General features: G+C 40.5%; 1 protein-coding gene across 1 annotated transcript in view; it reads right to left on the bottom strand.

Annotated features, from left to right (window-relative positions):
* Positions 1 to 4,262: 4,262 nt before the first annotated feature.
* The window catches only part of SPTLC1 (serine palmitoyltransferase long chain base subunit 1), a 39,957-nt gene continuing 18,623 nt past the window's right edge, over positions 4,263 to 25,596 (bottom strand). Inside the window, exons 6-15 of the mRNA XM_053408043.1 lie at positions 24,559 to 24,691; positions 18,039 to 18,168; positions 17,271 to 17,360; positions 16,117 to 16,224; positions 14,798 to 14,893; positions 12,389 to 12,485; positions 11,114 to 11,168; positions 8,189 to 8,306; positions 6,470 to 6,543; positions 4,263 to 5,724 (exon numbers count right to left, since the gene is read on the bottom strand). Of these exons, the coding sequence (XP_053264018.1) occupies positions 5,631 to 5,724; positions 6,470 to 6,543; positions 8,189 to 8,306; positions 11,114 to 11,168; positions 12,389 to 12,485; positions 14,798 to 14,893; positions 16,117 to 16,224; positions 17,271 to 17,360; positions 18,039 to 18,168; positions 24,559 to 24,691 (995 nt within the window). The 3' untranslated portion in view covers positions 4,263 to 5,630. The remainder of the gene's footprint in view (positions 5,725 to 6,469; positions 6,544 to 8,188; positions 8,307 to 11,113; positions 11,169 to 12,388; positions 12,486 to 14,797; positions 14,894 to 16,116; positions 16,225 to 17,270; positions 17,361 to 18,038; positions 18,169 to 24,558; positions 24,692 to 25,596) is intronic.

The following is a 25,596-nucleotide window of genomic DNA, read 5'->3' as shown; positions in this document are numbered from 1 at the left end:
AAGGTCCGTATAGTTAAAGCTATGGTTTTCCCAGTAGTGATGTATGGAAGTGAGAGCTGGACCATAAAGAAGGCTGATCACCAAAGAATTGATGCTTTTGAATTATGGTGCTGGAGGAGACTCTTGAGGGTCCCATGGACTGCAAGAAGATCAAACCTATCCATTCTTAAGGAAATCAGCCCTGAATGCTCACTGGAAGGACAGATCCTGAAGCTGAGGCGCCAATACTTTGGCCACCACATGAGAAGAGAAGACTCCCTGGAAAAGACCTTGATGCTGGGAAAGATTGAGGGCACAAGGAAAAGGGGACGACAGAGGACGAGATGGTTGGACAGTGTTCTTGAAGCTACCAACATGAGTCTGACCAAACTGCGGGAGGCAGTGGAAGACAGGAGTGCCTGGCGTGCTCTGGTCCATGGGGTCACGAAGAGTCAGACACGACTAAACGACTAAACAACAACATATCTGTGGACAGATTGACCAAGGGATATCTTAAATGATGATTTCTTTGAAAATACTTCTAGTCAGGAGCAGGGTGCGAGTGTATCTTTCGCTCTCTTCTCTCAACATCATTTTTGAGAAGGCAACTGTGGGTCAGCACACATGCTTAACATTGGTTTTAACAAGCACATGCACACACCTTTTCGAGTTCATACACAACACAAACAGTAGACCCTATAATTTTCTCCATCAAAGACCCCAAGGTAAAATATTTTTCATAGGAGAGCAATGTCAAAAAGAAATCTAATTGGGATTTTCACATTGTTTTCAGAGAAACCCTCAGCATCTTATGAGGGGTTTGCCACTGAGAATATAGTAAAGGAATCTAAGCTTCCCTTTAACATAGCCAGTCTACTCAGTATTGATTTTTGCCTCACTGTGTACCCTCAGGGAGTTTGGGGTACACTCTCCCACCAAGAATGTACAGCATGCTCTAGGACAGGGGTACCCCCAAATGTTGCTGAACTCACACCAGCCCCAGACAGCAAGGCCAACGGCCAGAGATTATGGAAGTTGTAGTTTGGCAAACATATTTAAAACCACAACTTCTTGTTCTTCATCTGACACTTTAGCATTGTCACGGACATTAATAATCTACTATACTTTTGAAATATCCATTTGCCTAGTTTGGTAATGTAATCCCGCATTACAAACCTAGAGGCGCAATCAGATGTGGGACTATTGTGTTAGTTTTCCTGGATATAAGGCTATCGTTTCTGTCTTGTTTTCTAATGTACACTGCGTGTTGTGATATGGAACCGGTGCTTTTTGACTGATATACTGGAACACCTCTCTGCTTCCTTCTGCTAAAGTTGTACACTATTTTGCTCATTTTGTTCAGTAAACATTTACCAAGAAAAAACAACAACTTTTTTTAGCACAAATCAAAAATGGTAACATACCTTGAATGCAAGATCAGGGCTGACTTTCTCTTCCACTTGTGCTTCATGCAGTCTGCACTTCATCACTTTGGTTTAAAGCAGCACCTATGAGTTTGTCTATATCATAGAATCATAGAGTTGGAAGAGACCACAAGGGCCATCGAGTCCAACCCCCTGCCAAGCAGGAAACACCATCAGAGCACTCCTGACATATGGTTGTCAAGCCTCTGCTTAAAGACCTCCAAAGAAGGAGACTCCACCACACTCCTTGGCAGCAAATTCCACTGTCGAACAGCTCTTACTGTCAGGAAGTTCTTCCTAATGTTTAGGTGGAATCTTCTTTCTTGTAGTTTGGAACCATTGCTCCGTGTCCGCTTCTCTGGAGCAGCAGAAAACAACCTTTCTCCCTCCTCTATGTGACATCCTTTTATATATTTGAACATGGCTATCATATCACCCCTTAACCTCCTCTTCTCCAGGCTAAACATGCCCAGCTCCCTTAGCCGTTCCTCATAAGGCATCGTTTCCAGGCCTTTGACCATTTTGGTTGCCCTCCTCTGGACACGTTCCAGTTTGTCAGTGTCCTTCTTGAACTGTGGTGCCCAGAACTGGAGACAGTACTCCAGGTGAGGTCTGACCAGAGCAGAATACAGTGGCACTATTACTTCCCTTGATCTAGATGCTATACTCCTATTGATGCAGCCCAGAATTGCATTGGCTTTTTTAGCTGCCGCGTCACACTGTTGGTTCATGTCAAGTTTGTGGTCAACCAAGACTCCTAGATCCTTTTCACATGTACTGCTCTCAAGCCAGGTGTCACCCATCTTGTATTTGTGCCTCTCATTTTTTTTGCCCAAGTGCAATACTTTACATTTCTCCCTGCTAAAATTCATCTTGTTTGTTTTGGCCCAGTCCTCTAATCTGTCAAGGTCGTTTTGAAGTGTGATCCTGTCCTCTGGGGTGTTAGCCACCCCTCCCAGTTTGGTGTCATCTGCAAATTTGATCAGGATGCCCTTGCGTCCATCATCCAAGTAGTTGATAAAGATGTTGAATAAGACCGGGCCCAAGACAGAACCCTGTGGCACCCCACTAGTCACTCTTCTCCAGGATGAAGAGGAACCATTGATGAGCACCCTTTGGGTTCGGTCAGTCAGCCAGTTACAAATCCACTGAGTGGTAGCATAGTCAAGACCGCATTTTACCAGCTTCTTTACAAGAATATCATGGGGCACCTTGTCAAATGCCTTGCTGAAATCAAGGTAGGCTACATCCACTGCGTTCCCTTCATTTACCAGGCTTGTAATTCTGTCAAAAAACGAGATCAGGTTAGTCTGACATGACTTATTTTTCAGAAATCCATGCTGACTATTGGTGATCACAGCATTCCTTTCTAGGTGCTCACAGACTGTTTGCTTAATGATCTGCTCCAGAATCTTCCCTGGTATTGATGTCAGACTGACTGGGCGGTAATTATTTGGGTCCTCTCTTTCCCCCTTTTTGAAAATAGGGACAACATTTGCCCTCCTCCAGTCTGCCGGGACTTCGCCTGTTCTCCAGGAATTCTCAAAGATGACTGCCAGTGGTTCTGAGATCACATCTGCCAGTTCTTTTAATACTCTTGGATGCAGTTCATCTGGCCCTGGAGACTTGAATACATCTAAACTAGCCAAGTATTCTTGTACTATCTCCTTAGTTATTCTGGGCTGTGTTTCCTCTGCTGAATCATTTGCTCCAAATTCTTCAGGTCGGGCATTGTTTTCTTTATCGGAGAAGACTGAGGCAAAGAAGGCAAAGAAGGCATATATTCTCACACACATATCCTTTCTTTATCAACCCCACCTCAACTCCCACAAAATCATGAAAATTGTAAACAGTTGCAAACCTGGGATGAGGGATATTGCTGATATTGTTTAGGGAAGCTTTTAATGTTTAATAGACTACTGTATTTTAATATTTTGTTGGAAGCCGCCCAGAGTGGCAGGGGAAACCCAGCCAGATGGGCGGGGTATAATTAATTAAAATAATAATTACAGAAACTAGCCAATAGATGCCACAGACAGATGCCATTTGGCCACACTAGACACTTGTACAACTCAGTCTCTTACTGCAGGATATTAATATATCCTGCATCCAGGAAAAGGCACTTTCAGACTGCCTCACCATCAGGAAAGCAGAACGCTTTAGCTTTACATTTTAAAAAAATCACAACACAGAAAGTGATAGGGCTGTTTTCATCTAGCACTTATCTGGAAATCCATACCATTATTTTTATTTCTGCCATTTATACACTTTCCAACTGACCATGTCCCCTGGTTGCTTCAGATATCTTTTAAAAAAACAACCCCAATAAACCACATTAATACAATAAAAAATCAGTACTAAAACACAGAGCAGCATAAAACCAAAGGCATGAAAACGATTGTGGAAAAGCAGGACACCCTGTTTTAAATGAGAAGTCCCAACCCTTTCCTGATCTCATTTGAAAGAGAACTTGGGAGTCTACAGTCCTGAAAATATTTTCAGTTTACAATTAGCATAACTGTCGGCAGCTGATAAAGTTACACTGGACTATACCACGTTTGGCCACAATCCTGAAACTGCATTTTGAAGAAAACCAGAAACTTATCAACGTAGCAAATTAAGTGGCTTGGGTATGGAAGGCAGCACAGCCTGAAGCATGATGGAAAAATTTATACCTTAAAGTACTGAGAGAGAAGCCTGATACCCACCTCAAGTTACCATGAAGCACTTTAAGCCGATTTAGCCCTACTGAGTTCAGGGACTGTAGCTCAAATCCAATTATTTCCCCCCTTAATGAGATTGTAGCTGATAGGGAAGATGGCGCAGTCGGAATATGAAGAAAGAAGGACAAAACCAGGATCAAATATATGCTTTTATTTTTAAAAAAAATTATGTGTCAAATAGAGCGCTGGAATATGTAGCAGCAACCAAAAAAAGGCACAGGAGTGTAGAACAACCCAGACGTAACAGAAAGTCTTTAAAAAATAGTATTCACCAGAAATCTGGAACACTTATCATGGCAAATTCATTGAAGGGCGAAAGAGGTCCTTCTGACTCTAGGTGGCATACTGAAACTTCTATGGTATCCATGACAGTCCCTTTTCTGCACATCTTTAGCAGAGACCTGAGTGGTGGTCTCAAGCAAGTAATTGAGAGAAAGAGAGAGAAAGAGAGAGAGAAAGAGAGAGAGAGAGAGAGAGAGAAATTGGAACTTCCTGATTACAGTAGGGATATGTGCCCATGCAACTAAATGTTAAGTATTTCTAACTTATTCATGGTTTTTAAAGGTATTCATGAGTAAACATGGACAATAAACATCATGAGTGAATTAGTTTTCCCATTAATTTATGTACCCACCAGATTTTGGTAAGAGATCGATATTTGTTTTGTTTGCTTGGCGGAAGAAATTCTACCAGCATTTCATCTGTGTGTGCATACAGATTGTACTGTACAATGCTGAACTCAATCCAATGGAGATTGAGACTGAAATTTAACTGAGAGCTCCAATGTGTGCACAGTACTGGCGATCACCGGTATAAAAGTTAAATGCATGGTAAAATCACAGGAAAGGTCAACTTGTATAGAATAAAGGAATTGGCATGAGATAAGACATTTAATGGAAACCGGACAAATCGTTAGAAAAACAGCTCCTTCTGGGAATTTCAAAAACCAAAAGATCTTTTAAAAAAAAGTGTACAAAATTCCCACATACCCAGTGTAATAAAAGCTACTTAAGTACATTATTCAAAAGCATAATTCCATAATACCGTTTAACTATCTGGTGTGACAGTAATAGGAACCTGTTCGGGGGAATGTTATTTAAAATAAGAGAGGTTAAATGAAGAATATCGTGTAAGTTTTCTCACCCTTTTCATGTTCATTAGCGTTAAACACAAAACTCTCAAAAATAGCTCGGCTTGTTTTACACATTTAGAGAGCTAGGGAAAGGAATAAGGCCCTTTAAGAACAGAGGTGAAACTCATGTAAAATGCCAGTGATAACAATGATCTCCAATCGAAACAGTACTTATACAGTGAGCAGAGTTTCACATTCCCATATTTGTGACTTTTTTTTTTGTTCTGGAATGACTCAGTGGAAGTTGAGTCTCTCTGTCAGAAGAGAAAGTCAATGAGCTTGAACCTTGGGAGCACAAGCCAATCCGCCATACAGTAGGAAAACTGGTATTCCCAGTGTTGGGAGAAGAACGAAGACTCAAGTATGCAGGCCTCAATTCAGCACTGACTCCGCAGCTTCCCTGATAAGCGAGGCAGCTTTGTCCAATTCCGGTTCTGTCTGTTCTACTGTCACTACGACTCGGATGCTGTCAAGGGCAAAAACACGGTAGTCGGTCAAAGTTGTTGTCTTTTCGTTGCGTGGGAAAATGTGTGCAACCTTACAGCACAAACCAGACTCTTTAAGCTCCGGAACGCTGTTGCCAGTCAGAGAAGACATTACCTGCTTAGGCAGATCAGTGGCCTGACTTAAATAAATAAATAAGACAGCTGCATATGTACTCAGTCTCCTAATACTTTCCTTTGCCCATCAATACTTTTTGCTTCACATAACAGTAGTGATCGCTTCCCCTGTCAATTCAATAATAAGGATTATGAAGTCTAGCTGTGGTGACTGGTATAGTTCAGTAGCTAGAAAAGGTACAGCGAGATGATGATGTTAATAATAATAATAATAATAATAATAATAATAATAATAATAATAATTTATTACTTATATCCCACCCATCTGGCTGGGCCTCGAGTCATTCTGTTGTTTCTAGTGACAACAGAATGTAAGTGACCTTATTCTCCCTCCCCAGGCTTGATCTCAAGTAACCGTCAGACAGCATTTTATTAGCTATTCTTAAAAAAACCTCACACATATTCCTGCCTGGAACCCTATTTAGGTATAGATGAGCAAGCCATTTAGGACAGTCTGCTTGTTCAATAGACGAGTCCATGACTTATAAAACAGCAGCGACCTTTCAGCATGCTTCTCAACCCACCCATTCTGCCTGCCGTCAGAAGAACACAGTTTTGTTTTAATAGCAAGGTGAGCAAGTATCTACGAACCTGGGTGGTGGGAGAAATTTCTCTTCTTTCTCCAAATAGCGAGCCTGGGTTAATGCAATACCTCTGTTCATACACTGAGGAGAGAAACAGGAACATCAGGTGCCATGCTCATGTGTTACGTAACATGTGATACCCTGCCACAAGGAGCTAAATACATTTTGAGTCCTGGTTTCTAATACTGTTCTCTCTCTTCTAGCCATCACCATGACTGCTCCTTGCTCTATTTTTTTTTTTTAAGAATATTTATTAAATTTTCCAATTTTTTAAACAAACAAACAAAAACAGAACAAACAGAAACATTAAACAAAAGCATAAAATTCATAAACCATACTTTTAAATAACAAATTTCTCAGACCTCCTCATACTTCTCCTTCTTGTATCCCAATTAAGGTTATTTGTTCAGCAAATCCTTCATTTAAAGCATTACAGCTTGTAACATTACCTTATTTTTCAAACCCTTTCCCCCCCCCATCTATGTTCTTATATATCATTGCAGCTAGAAACCTCTCAATTTCAATCCAGCACCATCTAACTTTCTTAAATTTTACAATATTTCTGTAAATAGTCCTTGAATTTTTTCCAATCTTCTTCAGCCAACTCTTCTCCCTGGTCACGGATTCTGCTCGTCAATTCTGCCAGTCCCATACAGTCAATCAATTTCATCTGCCATTCTTCCAGAGTGGATAGATCTTGCGTCTTCCAATACTTTGCGATGAGTATTCTTGCTGCTGTTGTAGCATACATGAAAAAAGTTCTGTCCTTCTTTGGCACCAAGACTGCTCCTTGCTCTACGGGGGCAGTTTAATTGGCCCATGAGCTGCCCCGCTCGGTGTGTCCCCCCCGTGCTGCGCTAAACTGGTGCAGCATGGAGTCTCGCTACCGCAGTGCCGAAAATCGCATCTGCGCATGTCTAGATGCCAGAAATGGTGTCTGCTCCCCCATCCCAGAACCCGGCGAGCCTTAAAAGTAGGAGAGCAAAGAACTCGAAGACAGACGGCATGTAGCAGCACCCGTAAAAGTGATGAAGAAGTGAGGGAGACGGGGGGGTGGAGATTCACTCTGGACAATGCCCTTATCCAAGAGGCTGGGTTCTACAGCCTCTCTCTGTGAATACTGAATAAAAAGCAGACGGTAAGAGACATTTCCTTATCTTTGTACGTTCCTGGGCAACCGACTGGGAGTCGCCTGTCATTGTGGGACCACAGGGCTCAAGAGCCAGTGAATTTAGAGACATTCGTCCAATGCTATCTTGCCCTCAACACCCATCTCCCATAGCGGGTACAATGCTGCCTTTCATATGCCTTATTTCAAAAAGGGACTAATCCCAGATGATTGCTGTCGCAATCTTAGGGTTGCCATATTTCAAAGTGTGAAAATCCTTTTCGGCCAAAGTTGTTGAACTTTCCTTTTCTCTTTTTACAAAAAACAGTTCTGGAGTTATTTTTAAGGGAATTTGCCCAAATCTACACTTCCGGCATGGGCTGTCATACGTCCGGATTTTCCCAGACGTTAAAGCGATCTCCGCCCGGATACCGTTTCCAACGGCTGAATGCCAGCTATGCCCAGGAAATCCCAGGTGTATGGCAACCCTACTTTTCAAATGTAACCTTGCAACCCAGCACCTGGAGGAATTCTAGAAGGAAGTGCAACAGAGACTTCAATACAGAACACCCTTCTTCTCATTGTTAGGCTTTGAGGACTGTAAAAAAGGACTCTTACATAATCCACAATTTCCTTCAGTAGCCTTGCATCACTCTCTCGAGATCCAGTGCTTTCTTCTAAGCGGAGGTGTAATGCTGGAGAAATGGATTGCCCCACTACACGTAGACCAGGAATCCTAAAAAAAAAGGTCAACATATCAAAAACTCTGATATGGTCAGCAATCAAATGAAAGAAAAACTGGCAACGTAAATTAGCAGTCGCTTTGTGACAATAGTGAACTCAATGGAATGCATTATCTGCTTTCCTGTAGGATTGCATGACCGAAACAGCCAACCACACGGTCAAGTCAGGAAGGCTGCCCCATCCAATGGAACTCACCCCTCCCTCCCTCCCTCCCTCCCTCCCTCCCTCCCTCCCTTCCTTCCATCCATCTATTCCTATACCAACCCATGATGGATCACAAGCAGAGAGCAGAAGCAAACATCATGCATTATAGCAGGTTGCCTAAGCAGCAGGTGGCCCATCTGCAGACTACAGGCAAACTTCCCATCTCCCAAACCTTCAATTACTGTACTTTTCTTGGCCTCTGGATGTGATAGGACCAGTATCCAAATAAACTAATTTGAGAAATGGAACTACTTTCCCCAAATGTTTAACCACAGCAAGAACAGCTTTTCAGCACTGGATCAGCCCATTTCTACAGTATCGTCTAGTTCTGCGTAATCTGGAGTGTGGATAACAAAACATCTGGAAACGGCCATGTCAATTCTACCATTTTCTTTCAGCAACTTCCCATCCCACAGCTACATGTGTACTTGTTTTAGATGCTAAACAGCTAGACTCTAGCATGCCAAAGAGTGTCTAGGAGGAACAAAGCAGAGACAACACTGGCTTGATCAAACCTAGAAACAGAGATGACACATTCGACTTGGGGAGGCAGTTTCAACTTCTGTAAGAGTGCCAGTAGAATCTGCCTAAACTGCACTTCTAAATTAAGAGGTGAGGCACTTCCCTGAACTGTGGAAGAATATATTTTCCTCCAACTAGGTCAGCATAAAAGCCCTGCCAGCCACGAGTTTTTCACTGGGCAAGTGGACAATGCTGTCAATAGGACAAAGATATGCAAAAACAAATTAAGAGTTCTGCTCAATTTAATTTAGAATTTAATGTCTAGAAACATCTCAATTTTCAATTATTCCACATTAAAATTGCTGGAAAGCATCTTGTTAAGAGCCTGAAATCTAATGGAAGGCTATTTACTGGAAGGAAATCAATAACACGAGAGAGAGAGAGAAGCAGTGTTTGGAGATTAATATCATAAAGCAAGTAATCATCTAGTCACAAGCAAAATCATGAATGCAACTCTAACATACAGTTTATGAGGCAGATTTTTATGGAACCATGTGAGAGGCTTGCATGCTGAAGACTTACAAAATAACTTTAGATCATTCACGAAGAACTTAAAAAGCTCAGGTCCCAATACCAATGCTTCACGTCAAATTCTAACAGACAGTTTAAGTTATAAAATGGACCATTAGCATGTTTCAGAAATGAAGGCAACTAACTGGTACAAAAGGAAAAGGTGGTTTAATAAGAGAAACCGCGTTTGAATGCCAGCCAATTTAAAGCTTTGACATTTGCCGATTTCTCCCCAACCGCACTTTGTCATAAATGTACTGTACATTTCCAGAGGCTGCTTTAGAAGTCCCAAGTTGATATCCAAGTTCCTTTTGCCACTTACTTAAAATAAACCAACATCTGACTCAAGTACGCATCAAGCTAGAGAAGAACAATAAGCAAAGTGTCAGACAAAGCTCTTCCAGACAAAAGGTCAGTTAATGTTTGTGTTAAGAGAAGAGAGTCTGGCTTTGCTGGTATGGCAACCCTATTCTAAAGGATATTTTATATAGGCAGAGGATGGGGAATTTGGCACAATGAAATGTATGCCTAATGAAAACTTGTGCTACAGAAGATGTGGTAAATGTATGAGGTGAGAACTTATATGGAAAAGCTAAGGATAGTATGTAAGATGCACCTGACTACAGAAAAGAGAATTGCAGCGTCGCCTTCAAAAAAGTGAACAGATATCGTGCAACTGCCTAGGGCCAAGGCTCTTTCGTGATTTGAAAGATGTGCTAAACACTGATGTGTTGAAGACGTTCAACACACCAGTGAATTCAGAGAGACTCATCTAAGCTTGGATATATTAATTCACAACCTCTTGCGCTAACTAAAGTGAAATGCACAGAAATTAATTTTGCACAAGAGGCTCAAACCTGAAGCATCCAAAATCTTGATGCTAGTCTTTGCAAATATTCCTGCATTAATACTTGGGAGTGCTCCAAAGTGAGCCCAGAGCAAAGTCTTGGAAACAGGGTCTCCCACAAGTATCTATTTTCTGCAGTGCTTTTGGCCAGCTACATCTTAATTATGACCATATTTACAGACACGGACTACATCTTTGGTATCAATCAAAGACTGTATTCCCTGCTAATAATTCAATGTGCAAGTAAAATAGCTAGGAGTGCCTAGGAACAAAGGCTATTTTACACATGATATGTTTATTTACCCCAGCTATAAAATTTCATATAGCACTATTGGAGGAAGTATGATCTTTTAAACGCATGTCTGTTATTGAAATGCCACAGAGAAGAATTTTAAACTGAAGATAAATTACAGCTAAACTGCCCATATTGTATTTCAAGAAATTGTTCCCTGCTTTAACTGTAACTGCAGTCAAACGCAGAAGCCGGATTTTCTAAAGTAGCTCAAACTTCAACAGAGCTGGGGGTGGGGAACCCCACTAGGAGGTGCAATCTTATACAATCCTCTATATGCCTATTCAGAAGCAAGCCCTATTCCACTCACTAGGGATTACTCCTGAATAATATGGTATAGGATGTTTGGAAAACTATAGCTTTTTTAGGAGGCATTTTCTGTTCAACGTGGAGTTCAAAGTAAGAAGGCAAAGCATTCACTTACCCTTGTAAAGCCTGGTGTATTCGCTTGCATTTTTGTCGTAAAATCTGAAAAATGCCTAGACAAAACAGTTTTAAGTTGGGGTATCTAAAACTGAGCAGCATAAATATAAACAGCTGTTTAAGTCTTGTACTAGAGTTGCCACTTCTACAAATCTGCCTTTCTACGACTCGAGAGGTTATAGGGAATTATACAGAGAAAATAAATGCTTAGCGATACAAACATGGGGCTCCCATGCTACCTTAGACCACGGGGAACAGACAACAGGCACCGTAGAACAGAAGAAGGCCACATGGTCAACAGTGGGGCATTTTTGCCTCTTTTAAGTCAAGCTCACGAATCAATGAACTTCACCTTCTCTCAAAGGCAGAGCTGGAGAACTGATAGAGAGCAAAAAGGCTTTCTCTTATCTCAACTTCTGGGTAAACAGAAGTGAAGGATGATAGCAGAATAGTTCAGGCCTCTAAAGGAGAAATTCTCTTTCCTGGAGGGAGAACAACATAAGCCAGCAGAGGAGGCAAGGCTGAGAGGTGCTCTAACCCCTAGCCACCCAATTATTTCTGCTGTCATTTTTCCTACACCTTTTCCAACTGTAATCCAGTACAACTGGAATTGTGCACAATGTAATAGATTTGGCCATTCTGAGATTTACATGAGGCCATTATGCTACTAGCTGTTTTCAATTCCCTTCGCAAGGATTTCCAACGCTGAATTTGCCTTTTTCTGGCACATTCTAAGTGACTTCCCAACTAGAGAGAAGACTCTCTTTCCTGGTAGCCATTGCTATTGCCATTTATTTTTCTTCTATATTTATATGTGTATCTCCCTATTCCAAAAAATAAAAACTCGTGGCAGCAATAGAAGAGAAAGAAGAAACACCACGATCATGGATCTGCAGGATCTCCCTCATCCTTTGCTTACATGACTTTAATGGAACAAATCACATATCATTTGTGGCCCATTCAATGAGCCTGGAGAGATTTATTAGGAGATTTATTGGGATTTCACCACTCTCAAAAAACTACAAACTTTCCTACTGCACTATGCACTAGGTGATATAGCACAACTATCCTTCAGATAACCTAGGCATCATTAAAAAAGAAGAAGGGCTGAGTCAACTAACAAGCATATAAAAATGTGAACTGCAATTCCTACAGTGAACCTATGAGCAATTTCTCACAAGAATAGGAAGTCAAATCCATCTCACAAGTCTGGCAGTTCAAAACTTTGCTGGCAGTTTATGCTAAACAGTTTTCTGCTCTTTTTAAAAAAAGATACCTGGGTTTTCCTCCATGATATTGAGGCTCTCAATGGCGGCAGCAGCTAGGAGAGGAGGCAGAGAGGCTGAAAAGCAGTACCCCTGACCAGATAATCTCTGGAAAGAAAAAGCAGCATGGAGTGACCACACTTTATATAGATAATTCATCGGTAAACAAGTTGGAATTTATCTGGATGCTTAGTTTGCCCTTGTTCCAAAGACCTAATCTGAAATTATTTCCAACAGTGACATGTGGGCAATACAGCACAGTGGACCAACATCCATCTCACCAAGTTATCATTCTTAAGTTTGAAAGCAGTAACAGTAGTACTGTGAGCAGACAGCCTAGATTCTACTGTCACTATCAACATGCAGGACTTCAATTCTGGAAGGTGCTCTTAGCCACCTGCTGCCTTGATGCCTCTGTGATCAAGAAGCCATCAGTTCAGAAGTGGAGCAAGTTAACTGGCTCTCAGAATCAGAAATATCTTTATTTGCATCAACCACTAAGCATAGCAATAAAATAAACTGTACTGAAGAGGTAAAAACTTAACTATACAAAATACATTTTTGAGGTTTACATCAATAATCAAAGAATAGATCTTAATCTTATTGCTCCCACTAAAAACATTGCAGTTTTTGCTGTCACCTGATCATCTTGATCTGCTAAAAGAAAGGACACAGTAGCAATGGTTGAGCGACCAAACATGGACAATAATAAAGGGGTAATAACCTCACTCCTCAAATCTTTATATAATGAGTGCAAGACAGAAGCACATGAGCCACTGACTCAATACTGCCCTCTCCACAAGGACATAATTGTTTCCCCAGCAGGATTTTTCAAAATTGACCCTCAAGTACAGCCGAAGGCAGTATATTCAACCTTGCAAAAGTGAAAGCTCGTCTGTATTTTGGAATTGTTAAATTTTGCAAAGAGGGTGCCAAAGTGACTAGGTGGAAAACAATCATACTGTGGATGAAATTTCCTTGTAGCCAAATTATTCTGTCGCTTGATATCATATAGGTAAAGGTAAAGGGACCCCTGACCATTAGGTCCAGTCGTGGACGACTCTGGCGTTGCGACGCTCATCTCACTTTACTGGCTGAGGAAGCTGGCATACAGCTTTATGTATACTGGGCACCAATTCAGCTGCATCCAGTGAAACCTTTGCCCCATTCCGCAGCAATAGCTGCTGATGCTCATTGTTTGCTGCGACTCCCTTGGATGGTCATCATAAATAACAAGATGAAAGATGAAAAAATCTTTTTTTTTCTCAATACATTTTTATTCAAATTTTTGTAAATAAACAGATTCTTATAAATGTAAGGTACACAAATAAACATGCTAATAAATCTTACAATATATGTACATATCTTTCATTTACATAGTTTATTATATCCCTTCCCTAAACAAACAAACAAAAAACCTTTGGACTCCCCTCTACCCTTTTGGTAAGTATCAAATAAAAATTCTATAATCATGTACTTTGTTTTTAAATTTATATATTAGCTGCTGTTAGCGTTACTCCATCCCCGCTAATATCATCTACAAATTATTTCCAATATATTTCCAATATTTGTTCCAGTTTTTATGAAATTCCTGTTCATCTTGATCTCGTATTCTTGCTGTTATCCTGGCAAGCTCTGCATAATTTACCATTTTAAGCTGCCATTCATTTATATTAGGTATAACTTCCGTTTTCCAGTTTTGAGCCAACATAATTCTTGCGGCTGTAGTAATTAGTAATTCCAGTGGCACCTTAAAAATCAACTAAATATAAGCTTTCAAAGGTATGAGCTTTCGTGTATAATACACACCTTGTCAGATACCCTGAAGGTCACTTCAACCTTATAACTGTTGATGGCAGTTGGTTCCACAGGGAAGGGCAAGGGATTTTTAAAGGGATAGATGACCAAAACTAGCTTTAGTGTATATAATGGGACATGAATCCAGTATCTCTATTCAGACCAGGTTTCTCCATAGTTTTAGTTTGGTAATGAGTTGTAATTCAGCAACTTCTCTTTCAAGTGTATTCCTAAAATTCTTTTCCAATAAGACAGCTACTTTAAGATCTTGTATACAATGTCCTGGGAGATTGAAGTGTTCACCTACTGGTTTCTCTGTTTTATGATTCCTGATGTCAAATTTATGCCCATTTAGCCTTTGGCATAAAGTTTGTCCTGTTTGTCCAATATAGAGAGCTGAAGGGCAGTGTTGGCATTTGATAGCATATATAATATTGGAAGATGAACAAGATGGTGTTATTCCCAAGTGACAACATGAAGAGGAGATGCTCCCACCAGCCTACCAACATCTGCCAGACTGGCCAAGTGTGACTCCACTCTGTCCAATACCTGCCTTGGTCACAGTATTCTACTGGAACTCCAAAACATACAACATATCATCCATTTCTGGTTTTTGCACCTACCTGGTGATCAATAACAAAGGATCGCCCGCAGCAAAACCCTCCAATAGAAGCCAGGGAGTTTTCCATGTTTGCACTTATAAGATCAATGTCATCCATCTGTTGCACAAACAGGGCAACACCAGAGTTAGATAAAAATAGCATGTTTGGTAACCAGCCATACAGCTGTAGAAAGGTTAGATTGGCTTTCTGAATTATTTAACCCTCCCAAACATGCCCATAATTAATAAAGACACAAACTCTTTAAATTCATCTAGAGAACAACGGACAGCAAAATACAAGAGAAATTATTAACTCAATGCAAATTTCTGGTGCCAGTGGGTAAAGTACAGTGGTATCTTGGTTCTTGAACTTAATCCGTTTCAGGAGTCCGTGGAAGCTGTGTCAGACGTTCGGCTTCTGAAAACGTTCGCAAACCAAAACACTTACTTCCGTGTTTGCGGTGTTTGGGAGCCAATTTGTTCAGCAACTAAGCTGTTCGGGAACTAAGGTACCACTGTATCCACAATTTAAGTTTTCCTGGTTTTATCCACTGACATCTAAAAGAGCAAAGTGGATCTGAAGCAGCTCTCAACTTAACTCTGGAATACATTCAGTTAACACATTTGACCCGAGTGTCAATATTAATGTAAATTTCTACATGCATTTTCCATAATGATTACAATGACACAACTCATCTGGAATAAAAATGTTCAACGGATCAAAAGATGAACAGGGAGCAGGATTTTTTCCCCTTCCAAGATTAGCTCCTTGCATCTTTCCAAGTTCTACTTTATGAGCTCTTTACCTCTTTGTGGATAAACAGTTCCTGAACATGTAGAAGACACTACAAGTAGCACCCTGAATCCTAGCCAGTAATTTGTAAAATGTTCTGAAGGATTTATATAAAGTTATGTGTTAATTTGCATCATGCAGGTTATACTGATGCATACTTTGTGTTAAGTATGTTCTTTCATATCAGAAAATTCACCCATTCATTTGTCCGTTCCCAAAGCAGATTCTTGACAAATTCAGAAAAGGCAAAGCAGTAACCAAAAACCCCTGCAAACTGGGTAAGTCACAGTAGGTTGTTTTAAAAGGACAATGATTTTGATAACTTGAAGATGCTTTACGTATTAGTTGCTAGTAATAATCCTGCCTATATTTAAATTTTCTTTGCAAAGCTAATATTTAAGGGATTATGCAAGAGACAAGATTGCCATGCACAGAATTTGCATATAATGGCTGCTAAGCCACTGCTATAAACATGACAAGTATATCAAAGGCTGTTTCTTCCTTTTGGCACAAAAAGGCCTTGTCATTTAAGAAAGGCATGCACTTACATTTATTCCAAAATGTTCTGTAACTCCTCGTCCATGTTCTCCCAGCACTCCGAAGGAAAGACTTTCTTCCAAAAATAACCTCACTTTGTATTTGTATTTCAATTTCACCTACATGTTTATTCAATTGCAAGTGACACAATAAAGCACAATATTATCGAGCGCTCAGGACAAGAAACCAGATTCATGCACAAGTTGTCAAGTGTTCAATCAGATTGTTGTTCAGTCAACTTCATTCTAAAAATGCAAACTTCCATGCTTTAATTCCTTGACATTGTTGTAAGATATGGAACATATTTAGCCTGATTATGCACAGAATATAATTTTCTGTGCACTAGTGCCTCACTGAGTAGCTGGACTTTTGGGAGTCGAGGGTGTGTGTGCGGTGAAATATCAAAATACAGAACTAGTACCCTTAAAACTTTGGGAGTAGGAACAGACTTCCTTGAAGGAACAAATAGAAAGCCTTCTTACTGAGAAATTGCCCAAATGCATTGTAACAAAACTTTCCCCAGTTATAGCACCACTAATGAAAGTTATCAATGCACAACTAGGCAGAACACAGCAGCACCAATATAACACGCCTCATTCCCAGTGTAAGAATATTGTCTCCTGCCTCGAAATTGCTGCATCCCATTCTTCTGACCCCTGCACCAGCCAAGTGTCCTCATATATAAGGGGTGAAGCCCTCAATCCCTATCTAAGGTAAAGGGAAAGGACCCCTGGGCAGTTAAGTCCAGTCAAAGGCAACTATGGGGTTGCGGCACTCATCTCGCTTTCAGGCCGAGAGAGCCAGCGTTTGTCCGCAGGCAGCTTTCTGGGTCATGTGGCCAGCAGGACTAAACCGCTTCTGGCTCAACGGAACACCGTGACGGAAACCAGAGCACACGAAAACGCCGTTTACCTTCCCGCCACAGCGGTACCTATTTATCTACTTGCACTGGCATGCTTTCGAACTGCTAGGTAGGCAGGAGCTGGGACAGAGCAACAGGAGCTCAGCCTATTGTGCAGATTCAAATCACCAACCTTTCAATTGGCTCAGTGGTTTAGGTCAAACAAACACATCACTAAACAGTCTAGTATTTTTCTGTTTGTTCTTCACATAGCACATAATGACTGGTAGAGAAAATACTTATCAACAAAAACTACCTACTCACCAATTCCGGAAGAGGACAAATATCTCCAGCGTTAACATACAAACCCTCAACCACGATAAAGCGCCGGGTTACACGAGCTTTACGAGGGTTCTGCAGAGAAACAAAAGTTTTGTATGGATGCTTCTTAACAGATGTTTGTTAGAGATAATCTCACTTAGGTTACTATTAAAATGCCATCAAAAGTTGACAGGATGTATAGAAGAAAAGCTTGAGCTTATGCCAGCAGAAATCAATGGCCTTAAACACCTTTTTAACAATATGATACTTTGCAGTTAAGCATTCTTTATAGCCAGTAAGCTCTGCAGCCAGGATAAAGGCTTAATGCTATTAACTCTGAGCCTTTAACACAAATGTTGATGTATAAAGAAATGTGCATGGCTCTGTTTTGATACTACTTTAATACAAAAATGGTGCTTACAGTGTGGTTGTGAAACAAAATGGAACTCTTGAGTATTTTTTTACACTGCACTGATATTGCGGTGGTGTGTGTTCTGGTTATTTTGAGTTGTTTTTTTTAAAAAAAGAAAAAGTGGGTGAACTGCATATCTTACGGTTCCATCTGTAGATTTTTCAAAAGTTAAGTGAAAGTTGCAGACACCAAGCACGGCTATCTGAATAAATGAAACACAGCTGCCAAACCTACTTCAAAAGATACACAACACTTCATTTTCAGAATGGACTAGAAGATAAATGAGCAATGAAGGCATCAAAATATGTTAGCTTAAAAATACACCCTACAACACATCAATGACTTCAAAAATACCGTACCTTCTGATCTTCAATCTCCTGCTCTTTGAGTAGATGCTCAAGGTCAGCCATATCATTATGTTTAAAAAACTTAATGTTGCTTCTGGATGCCTGTAAGCCTTTCTGAATAGCAAAGCAGGCTGCTTCATCACTGCAAATACACAGAATTATGTCAGTTCACTCTTAGCATGAGCTGTCTTTTTGAAGCCTGATTTCTCTCCATAATGTACTTTTCACGAACTGCTACACAATGTGCTTTTTTGACCATATGAGCAGCCTCAACCACCTCCAGCTAGAGAAGTGTACAGCAAGACTGCATTCGATTAGCAATATCGTCACATGATGGGGCTCTTGTATTCTTCTCTCTCTGAAATGGCCACAAGGAGATGACATGCATTTGCTTCTATTTCCAATTGCAGTTTAACTGTGTTATTTTTATCTGTGGTTTATTGAAACAAGCCAGCTTCATGAACAATGTTTCCCGGTTTGCCTGTTTTAGCAAACCGTAGTTAACATTCATGACAGCTTCCCTAGGTTTTGCTACAACACTAAAATGTGAAGCTTCCAATCTTCTTCACTGGTCACAGAAAGGAAAATGAATGCGCCTGAGGCTCATTCACATAATGATAAAACCATAATATGTTATGTTTGAATGCAGCCAGTGTATGAGAGTTACCTAATCAATAGGCAACAATTTTGTTTTTCCTGTGTTCACAGGAACTGTTACTAACATCATTTTGTTTATTAAAACGTTTCTGTCCCTGTGTATGAATCAAAGATATCCTCAAGGTGTAAACACACACACACACACACACACACAGCGCTTTTTCTGGGGGGACGCATATCCCAAAACATTCTGTGAATCTTTGTACTTTTGTCCATTAACTGTATTTATTTTTTCTGATTTTAACTATAAAATGGTGGTTTTCTTGAGTCAAAATGAGAGTACCCCTAAATATTTTTTTAAGAAAAAAAGCACACACAAAAAAAATAGCTATAGCAGACATCACACAATGAGCAAACAGAAGAATAAAAGAAAGGAAAAAAACAGGTTACAGTAAAAATCAACAGAAAGAGTGTAAGCTTTCTTCTTATGCCCTAATAAAGCATTTTTTTGAAAAAGAATACCCTTCACTGTCTAAAGCTGTCTAAACAGAAAAGGAGCTGAATGCATCTCTTAAGAGACTGTAAAAAAAAAGGCCCTTTCTTGCATGACCTTCCTCCATATCCCTGACAGCAAGCTGACCCAAAACAAGGTCTCTGAAAGGGTAGATCCTATGTAAAAGAAAGCAGGAGAACTGGATTGATACAGTTTATAGAGGTGAAAACCAACACTCTGAATTGGCTCAGAAGCTGCCTAGAAATCACAGAAGCCACCTTAAAACCAGTATCATACGTTTCCTATGGGTCACGCCAGTTAACAAAATGGTGGCTGCATGGGATCACATGATCCTTTCAGAGAACTCTTCAAATGAATATCTATTTAATGTTACTGACTTTCATACTATGTTACAGTCAGGCACATGGCCAGTCATTCTCTTGGCTTTGTCCATGACAAATGAACAACCCAATCAGTGTTAGAAACTCAGCCAAATGGCTCCTTAAACCAGGGTTACAATCACCAAAATGGGATGCCTAGTTGCCATTTTTGGACCAGACGGCTCGAAAAGTGCCTTTAGTTTCCTGAAATTCATTCTGACTGTGCAGATAACATATAATGGATGGAATTCTACAGGATGGGGTATTAGTGTGTGGAAACAGTCAAGATCATTTTCACTTGATCACAGGGGGCCAATAGCCGGGTGCAAAATGTGCCTGGCAAATTTCGAACACTGCCCACCATATGTCTGCGTTAAATAACAGATCATTAGTTGCTCAGGGCTAGGTTCAGCGTGGCTTCAAACCTCCCAGGGTTGCGGTAACATCAACCAGGGTGGATAAAAATCAATGTTTTTTTTTAAAATAAAAAAAATCAGATTTTAAAAAATTTAAATCAGATTTTTAAAATAAAATGGTTTTGGAGGAAAGATCTTTCTAAAGATAGTTTCCAATTTAAGTTACATTATAGTCCAAAGGCTATTTATCAGGATATAAGGATTTGTTTTAAGTTTTTCATGTGTGCTAAAACTCAGTCTAAGGTGTTGTTTTTTTAAAAAAGGTTAACCACATCAGTTAACAAACATGGATACGTATGCTATAATGTTACTGCTTTAGTTAAATAAATTGTTTAAATTGTTATTAAGGAAATGATTATTTTTCTCCTTCCAATAAAGTACAGCAGAAAAGTTGTCCAAATATAAATAGTTAACTTACTAAACCGTACAATTTCATAATTATCTGTCTATGTATTTCTAATAGTATAACCAAATCAGTAATTTTTGATATAACTGTAAAAACTACTCTGAAAATTTATTATTCCAAAAATGAAACCTTCCTCTGGTTGTAAATATTAAGATTATAGCAGAAAGAATGAGATTTTCTGTAAAAAAAGAAAAGAAAAAAAGATTTAAATCAAGTCTTACTGACTAGCGATTTAAATCAAATCCACCCTGCCATCAACTATGGTAATCTTCTGGATCACCTGGCAGAAGGCATTGTGCTATATAGAGCTCCTTTAAAGGATAGTTTCGGGAGGTTACATCACTCCTCCAACCCATCATCTTTGGCATACAGGATGTCACACTTATTCATCTTGTCTTTCAACATGAACATGAAACGGCTAGATCATCCCGGTATTTGGGCTAGAGATCATCTATATGCAGATCAAAACTAGCATTCATTTCCATCTTTTGATGCAACCAAAGTTCTAAACTGGTGAGTTCCGGAGTAGATTAAGGTGAACAAACCGAAGCTTAATCTAGACAAGGCAGAGGTGCTGCTAGCTGGACGTTCTGGCAGCCTGGGAGAGGTTTGGGAGAGGCCTTCCTCTTAAAAAAAGAAATCTGGTTTGCAGCTTGGCAGTGCTCTTAGGTAAAGCCTTGCTTAAGGATATTCAGATAGCAGAAGTGGTTACGGCTGCCTTTTGCCAGATCTGGCTAGTGGAGCTGCTGTACCCTTATCTCAGAAACCAGACTCAAGACATATCCTAGTCACTTCTAGCCGATCATTGTAACACTATGTTAGGGCTGCCTTTGATGGCAGAGCAAAAACTTCAAATAGACCAGAATCCCTCTGGCCCAGCGCTGACAGGAGATAGCAGTTTGCAGCATAAAACTGCAATACTGCATCACCTGAACTGTCTACCTATTTGTTTCTATACTCAACTCAAACTCCAGTTAATAAGAGTCTGTAGGTCTATAGTCATCACCTAAAACTGAGCCCAGCGACAAACTGGTACCTAGTGAAGATGGAACAGTATCAGGGTTCTATGGTTTGTTTTTCCAGTCATTTTTATTAGTTTTGTGTAGGATTCCGCGGTTTTGAACTTTAGAACCCTATATGGCCTGGGAACAGAGCACCAACTATCTCCACCCATATGAATCTGCCTAACCCCAGAGATTAGCTCCATGGGTTTGAAACGTGGACAGAAAATTTTCTGAGCTGATGGCAAGATAACCACATCCTTCCAAAAGGTTCAAACTGAGCTTGACTTCTGAAGAGCAGCTAAGACATTAGGGCTGGGGCAGGGGGACCACAGACATCTTTAGGTATTACTCCTTTAATTAGTTATTTGATTACACTCCTCATAATCTCTTAATTGTAATTTTAAACATAAAGGCTATTTTAATATTCTTTTATTCATTCTTTTACATTTTTTGCTTGCCACCTTCAATAATTTTTTTAAAGGAAGCTAGTATATTAATAAGGAGAAAACTGCCAGGGCTAGGTAATTCCTAGCCATTGAACTCACTCAGTTCATAGGTTACGTGGGGGGGAAATGGAAAGGGGAAAAAAATCAGACTACGTATGCTACAGACACATTCATCTGGGAATGTCTCATTGAGTTCTATGAGATTTACACACGCACACACACGATTTCAGTTAGTATCAACTAACACATAACAAGCACAAGCTCAGTAAGAGTGCTCTAGAGGAGATTTTTGTCTGACATTAAGTAAATTCATTCCAACCACTCATCAAGTGCATTTCTTTGCTTGGCTGTAACCTATGGGGGATACTGACAAAACGTTTCAACAGCTGCTAGCAATTTTTAAAGAGTTGATTCTGAAGCAGCAATTGATTGTTAAAACCAAGTAGTCATTTTGAAAGCATTTCATAAGCGATTAAAACTACCCCTTAATAGGCATTTAAAATAGTATCAAGATACAGCTTTGAAAATGACAAGATCATATAAGCGATCCTACACTGGCGCTGAAAAATTGTGCATAACCACTTTCCTAACAATCACGTTCAGCCCTTCTTCTAGGAGAAGGCCTATTAAAGCGCTTTTATAACTGTCCCAGTTAATCTCATTTTTAAACAATTGAGATTGATAGCTCATAATGCATGTTCACTAAAACAGACCACAGAACCCACTAAGAGCTGGTAACCAGAAGCAACAGCTTGTAGGTTGTCCCTTTGAAAGAAATATCTATGGTTAACTTGGGTGTACACAGACTGCTAGCAACAATTCCCAGATTGCAACAGCTGGGGAAAGTGTCACTACAACAGGGGAGACTGTCCCTATGAGGTATATGAGATGCCCCCATCTATAGCTCAGCTCATAGGCTTCTTTCTCCAAGCAGTTTTGCATCTGTAAGCCATTGGTAGAGACTGCATGAGGAAGGCACACAATGTCTGCTTGGGTATGTTCACTGGCTACCTTACTGTACTCTAGCCCAGTTTGGAAATCTCTTCCCCAAAGGCTCAACCAAACCTCAAACATGCACAACTGTTCTAAGAGCTCCAAAACAAATTTGTTTGAAAAGGGTTTGACTTGAAGGGGTTCAAACAGAAAGAATAAGTTCTGTTTTAGTTTAAATCGATTCTATCTGGTTATCTCCCGCTTGGACTACTGCAATATGCTCTACATGGGGGTGGCTCTGAAGGTGACTCAGAAACTACAACTAATCCAGAATGAGACAGCTAGGCTGGTGACTGGGAGTGGCCGCCGAGACCTAAAGCATCTTCATTGGCTCCTAATACATTTCTGAGCACAATTCAAAGTGTTGGTACTGACCTTTAAAGCCCTAAATGGCCTCGGCTCAGTAGACCTGAAGGAGCATCTCCACCCCCATCATTCACCCTGGACACTGAGGTCCAGCTCTGAGGGCCTTCTGGCAGTTCCCTCATTGCGACAAGTGAGGTTGCAGGGACCAGGCAGAGGGCCTTCTCGGTGGTGGCGCTTGCCCTATGGAATGCCCTCTCACCAGATGTCAAGGAAATAAACAACTATCTGACTTTTAGAAGACATCTGAAGGCAACACTGTATCAGGAAATTTTTAATGTCTAATGTTTTACCATTTTTTATGTGCTGTAGGCAACCGAGAATTGCTGGGTGAACCTAGCCAATGGGCGGGGTATAAATGATAAAATTAATGTTGTTGTTGTTAAGCCAGATAAAAGTAAAGGTAAAGAGACCCCTGACCATTAGGTCCAGTCATGACCGACTCTGGGGTTGCAGCGCTCATCTTGCTTTATTGGCCGAGGGAGCCGGCGTACAGCTTCCGGGTCATGTGGCCAGCATGACTAAGCTGCTTCTGGCAAACCAGAGCAGCACACGGAAACACCGTTTACCTTCCCGCCAGAGTGGTACCTATTTATCTACTTGCACTTTTGACGTGCTTTCGAACTGCTAGGTTGGCAGGAACAGGGACCGAGCAACGGGAGCTCACCCCATCGCGGGGATTCGAACCGCCGACCTTCTGATCGGCAAGTCCTAGGCTCTGTGGTTTAATCCACAGCACCACCTGCATCCCTGTTAAGCCAGATAGGCGGGTATAAATAATAAAATTATTGCTTTATGATGATGATGTAGTAATAGTAGTAGTAGTGGGGTTAACTACCACACACAGGATTCTATGATTCTTGGATTTGAAAGAAGAAAATTAGGTGAACAAGGCAAGTCACAGGATAAAAATAGCCACATCTGCATTGGCACTCTCCCCACCTCCAAGTGCTGCAGTTCCAGGAATTGCTATCAACTGCAATGTTGCTTGCTCATGAACACACAGTCCAGTATGGTAGGGATTCCTCTTTTGATAGAGAGAGTGTAAACTGGCTCTAAAATTTTTACCTTTTGTGAAATATGGTACCTAGAAACAAGTGGATTTTGCTATGAAGAACCTCAGCCTTACAGAGAGGAGAAGAAATACTACAGAGATTCTGAAGGAGCCTCTTCAGAAAGTCCCACGTACAGTCGTACCTCTACTTACGTATCCCCCAGGATATGGAATCTTTGGGTTACGGCCATGGCAAACCCAGAAGTGTATACTTCCGGGTTTCGCCCCGTGCACATGCGCACAAGCGCTCCACGTACCTTGCGCATGCGCACAAGCGTGTCTCTATTTACATAATTTTTGGGGTGAAAAAGACCCCCAGAACAAATTAAGTTTGTATCCAGAGGGTCCACTGTAATATAGAAAAAGTGAAGATTACGTACACAAAAACAATGTCTCCTCGTTTTGAATAGGCAGGAATAGCACTGGCAATTGTAGCAAATCCATAGGAATATATGATAGCTTCCTCGGTCCTCATAAATTTGGCGAGTCGTTCCTCCAGTTCCAGATGTACATCTGTTTGAGAAGGGTAGTTTATGTTTTAGAAAAGTCACACAAAGATGCAAAGTCATTAACAGCATGAAAATCTATTCAACTCTGCCCAGGTTATTTTCTCCTTCACACACACACACACACGGATGGAACAAGTACAGGCTGACAATCCTGTCATTCTAACCAGGTGCAAAGTAACTCATCTGAGTGTTTGACTGCATTACCTTAAAAGGGCACTTATGTTTTGTGAGTAAAAGTAAGCAAGCCACACTCAAGATACCTGTCAGAAATATTCCAGAAACGAATACCAAAATGTGTCTGTTGTTGGGAAACTGGAAACAGAGGGAATCAACACTGCCAAGTTTCAGAGGCTTGTTTAGAAAGCTAAGGGGTAATTATCTTAGCTCTATATTAACATAGTGCATTCCAAGTGGAATTCCCCAAGCAGTTTTCAGGCTCGATAAACCAACAAAGCAATCAGTGGAGTTAAATCTCTTCTCCTGACACTTATCCCTATCTTGCATTTTTCCACTCCCCCCCCCCTTCTCTCATCCCCTACCTTCCTACTCCTCCCCAACTCATTTTCTGAACATCCGTCATTTTGAATGAAACATTCACATCTATCACTTACTGAGCCCTATTTTACAGATTCATCCATTATTATTTAAAAAATGTTTTTACTGAATATTTCCTGGGGTTACCAAAGTACATACATCACCTCTATTTTCAGATTCTAAAGTGAGACTTCAATATTGCATATTGCATACAAGGGTGGGGGAAAAGAGTTGGGGGGGGGAGAAGGGAAGTAGTAAACTTTCATTGTTTTACATGGTATATGTGCAAGGTTTTTGTGTCAGCGTCACGTGGGTAGGTTCTCTTTCTATTCCTTTATCAGTTTTCTTTGGCATTGAGAGTGGTTGGGGGCCCAA

This window comes from Podarcis raffonei, chromosome 11 (genome assembly GCF_027172205.1).
Source record: "Podarcis raffonei isolate rPodRaf1 chromosome 11, rPodRaf1.pri, whole genome shotgun sequence".
Taxonomy (NCBI): domain Eukaryota; kingdom Metazoa; phylum Chordata; class Lepidosauria; order Squamata; family Lacertidae; genus Podarcis; species Podarcis raffonei.
This window is presented reverse-complemented; position numbering and strand designations above follow the sequence as displayed.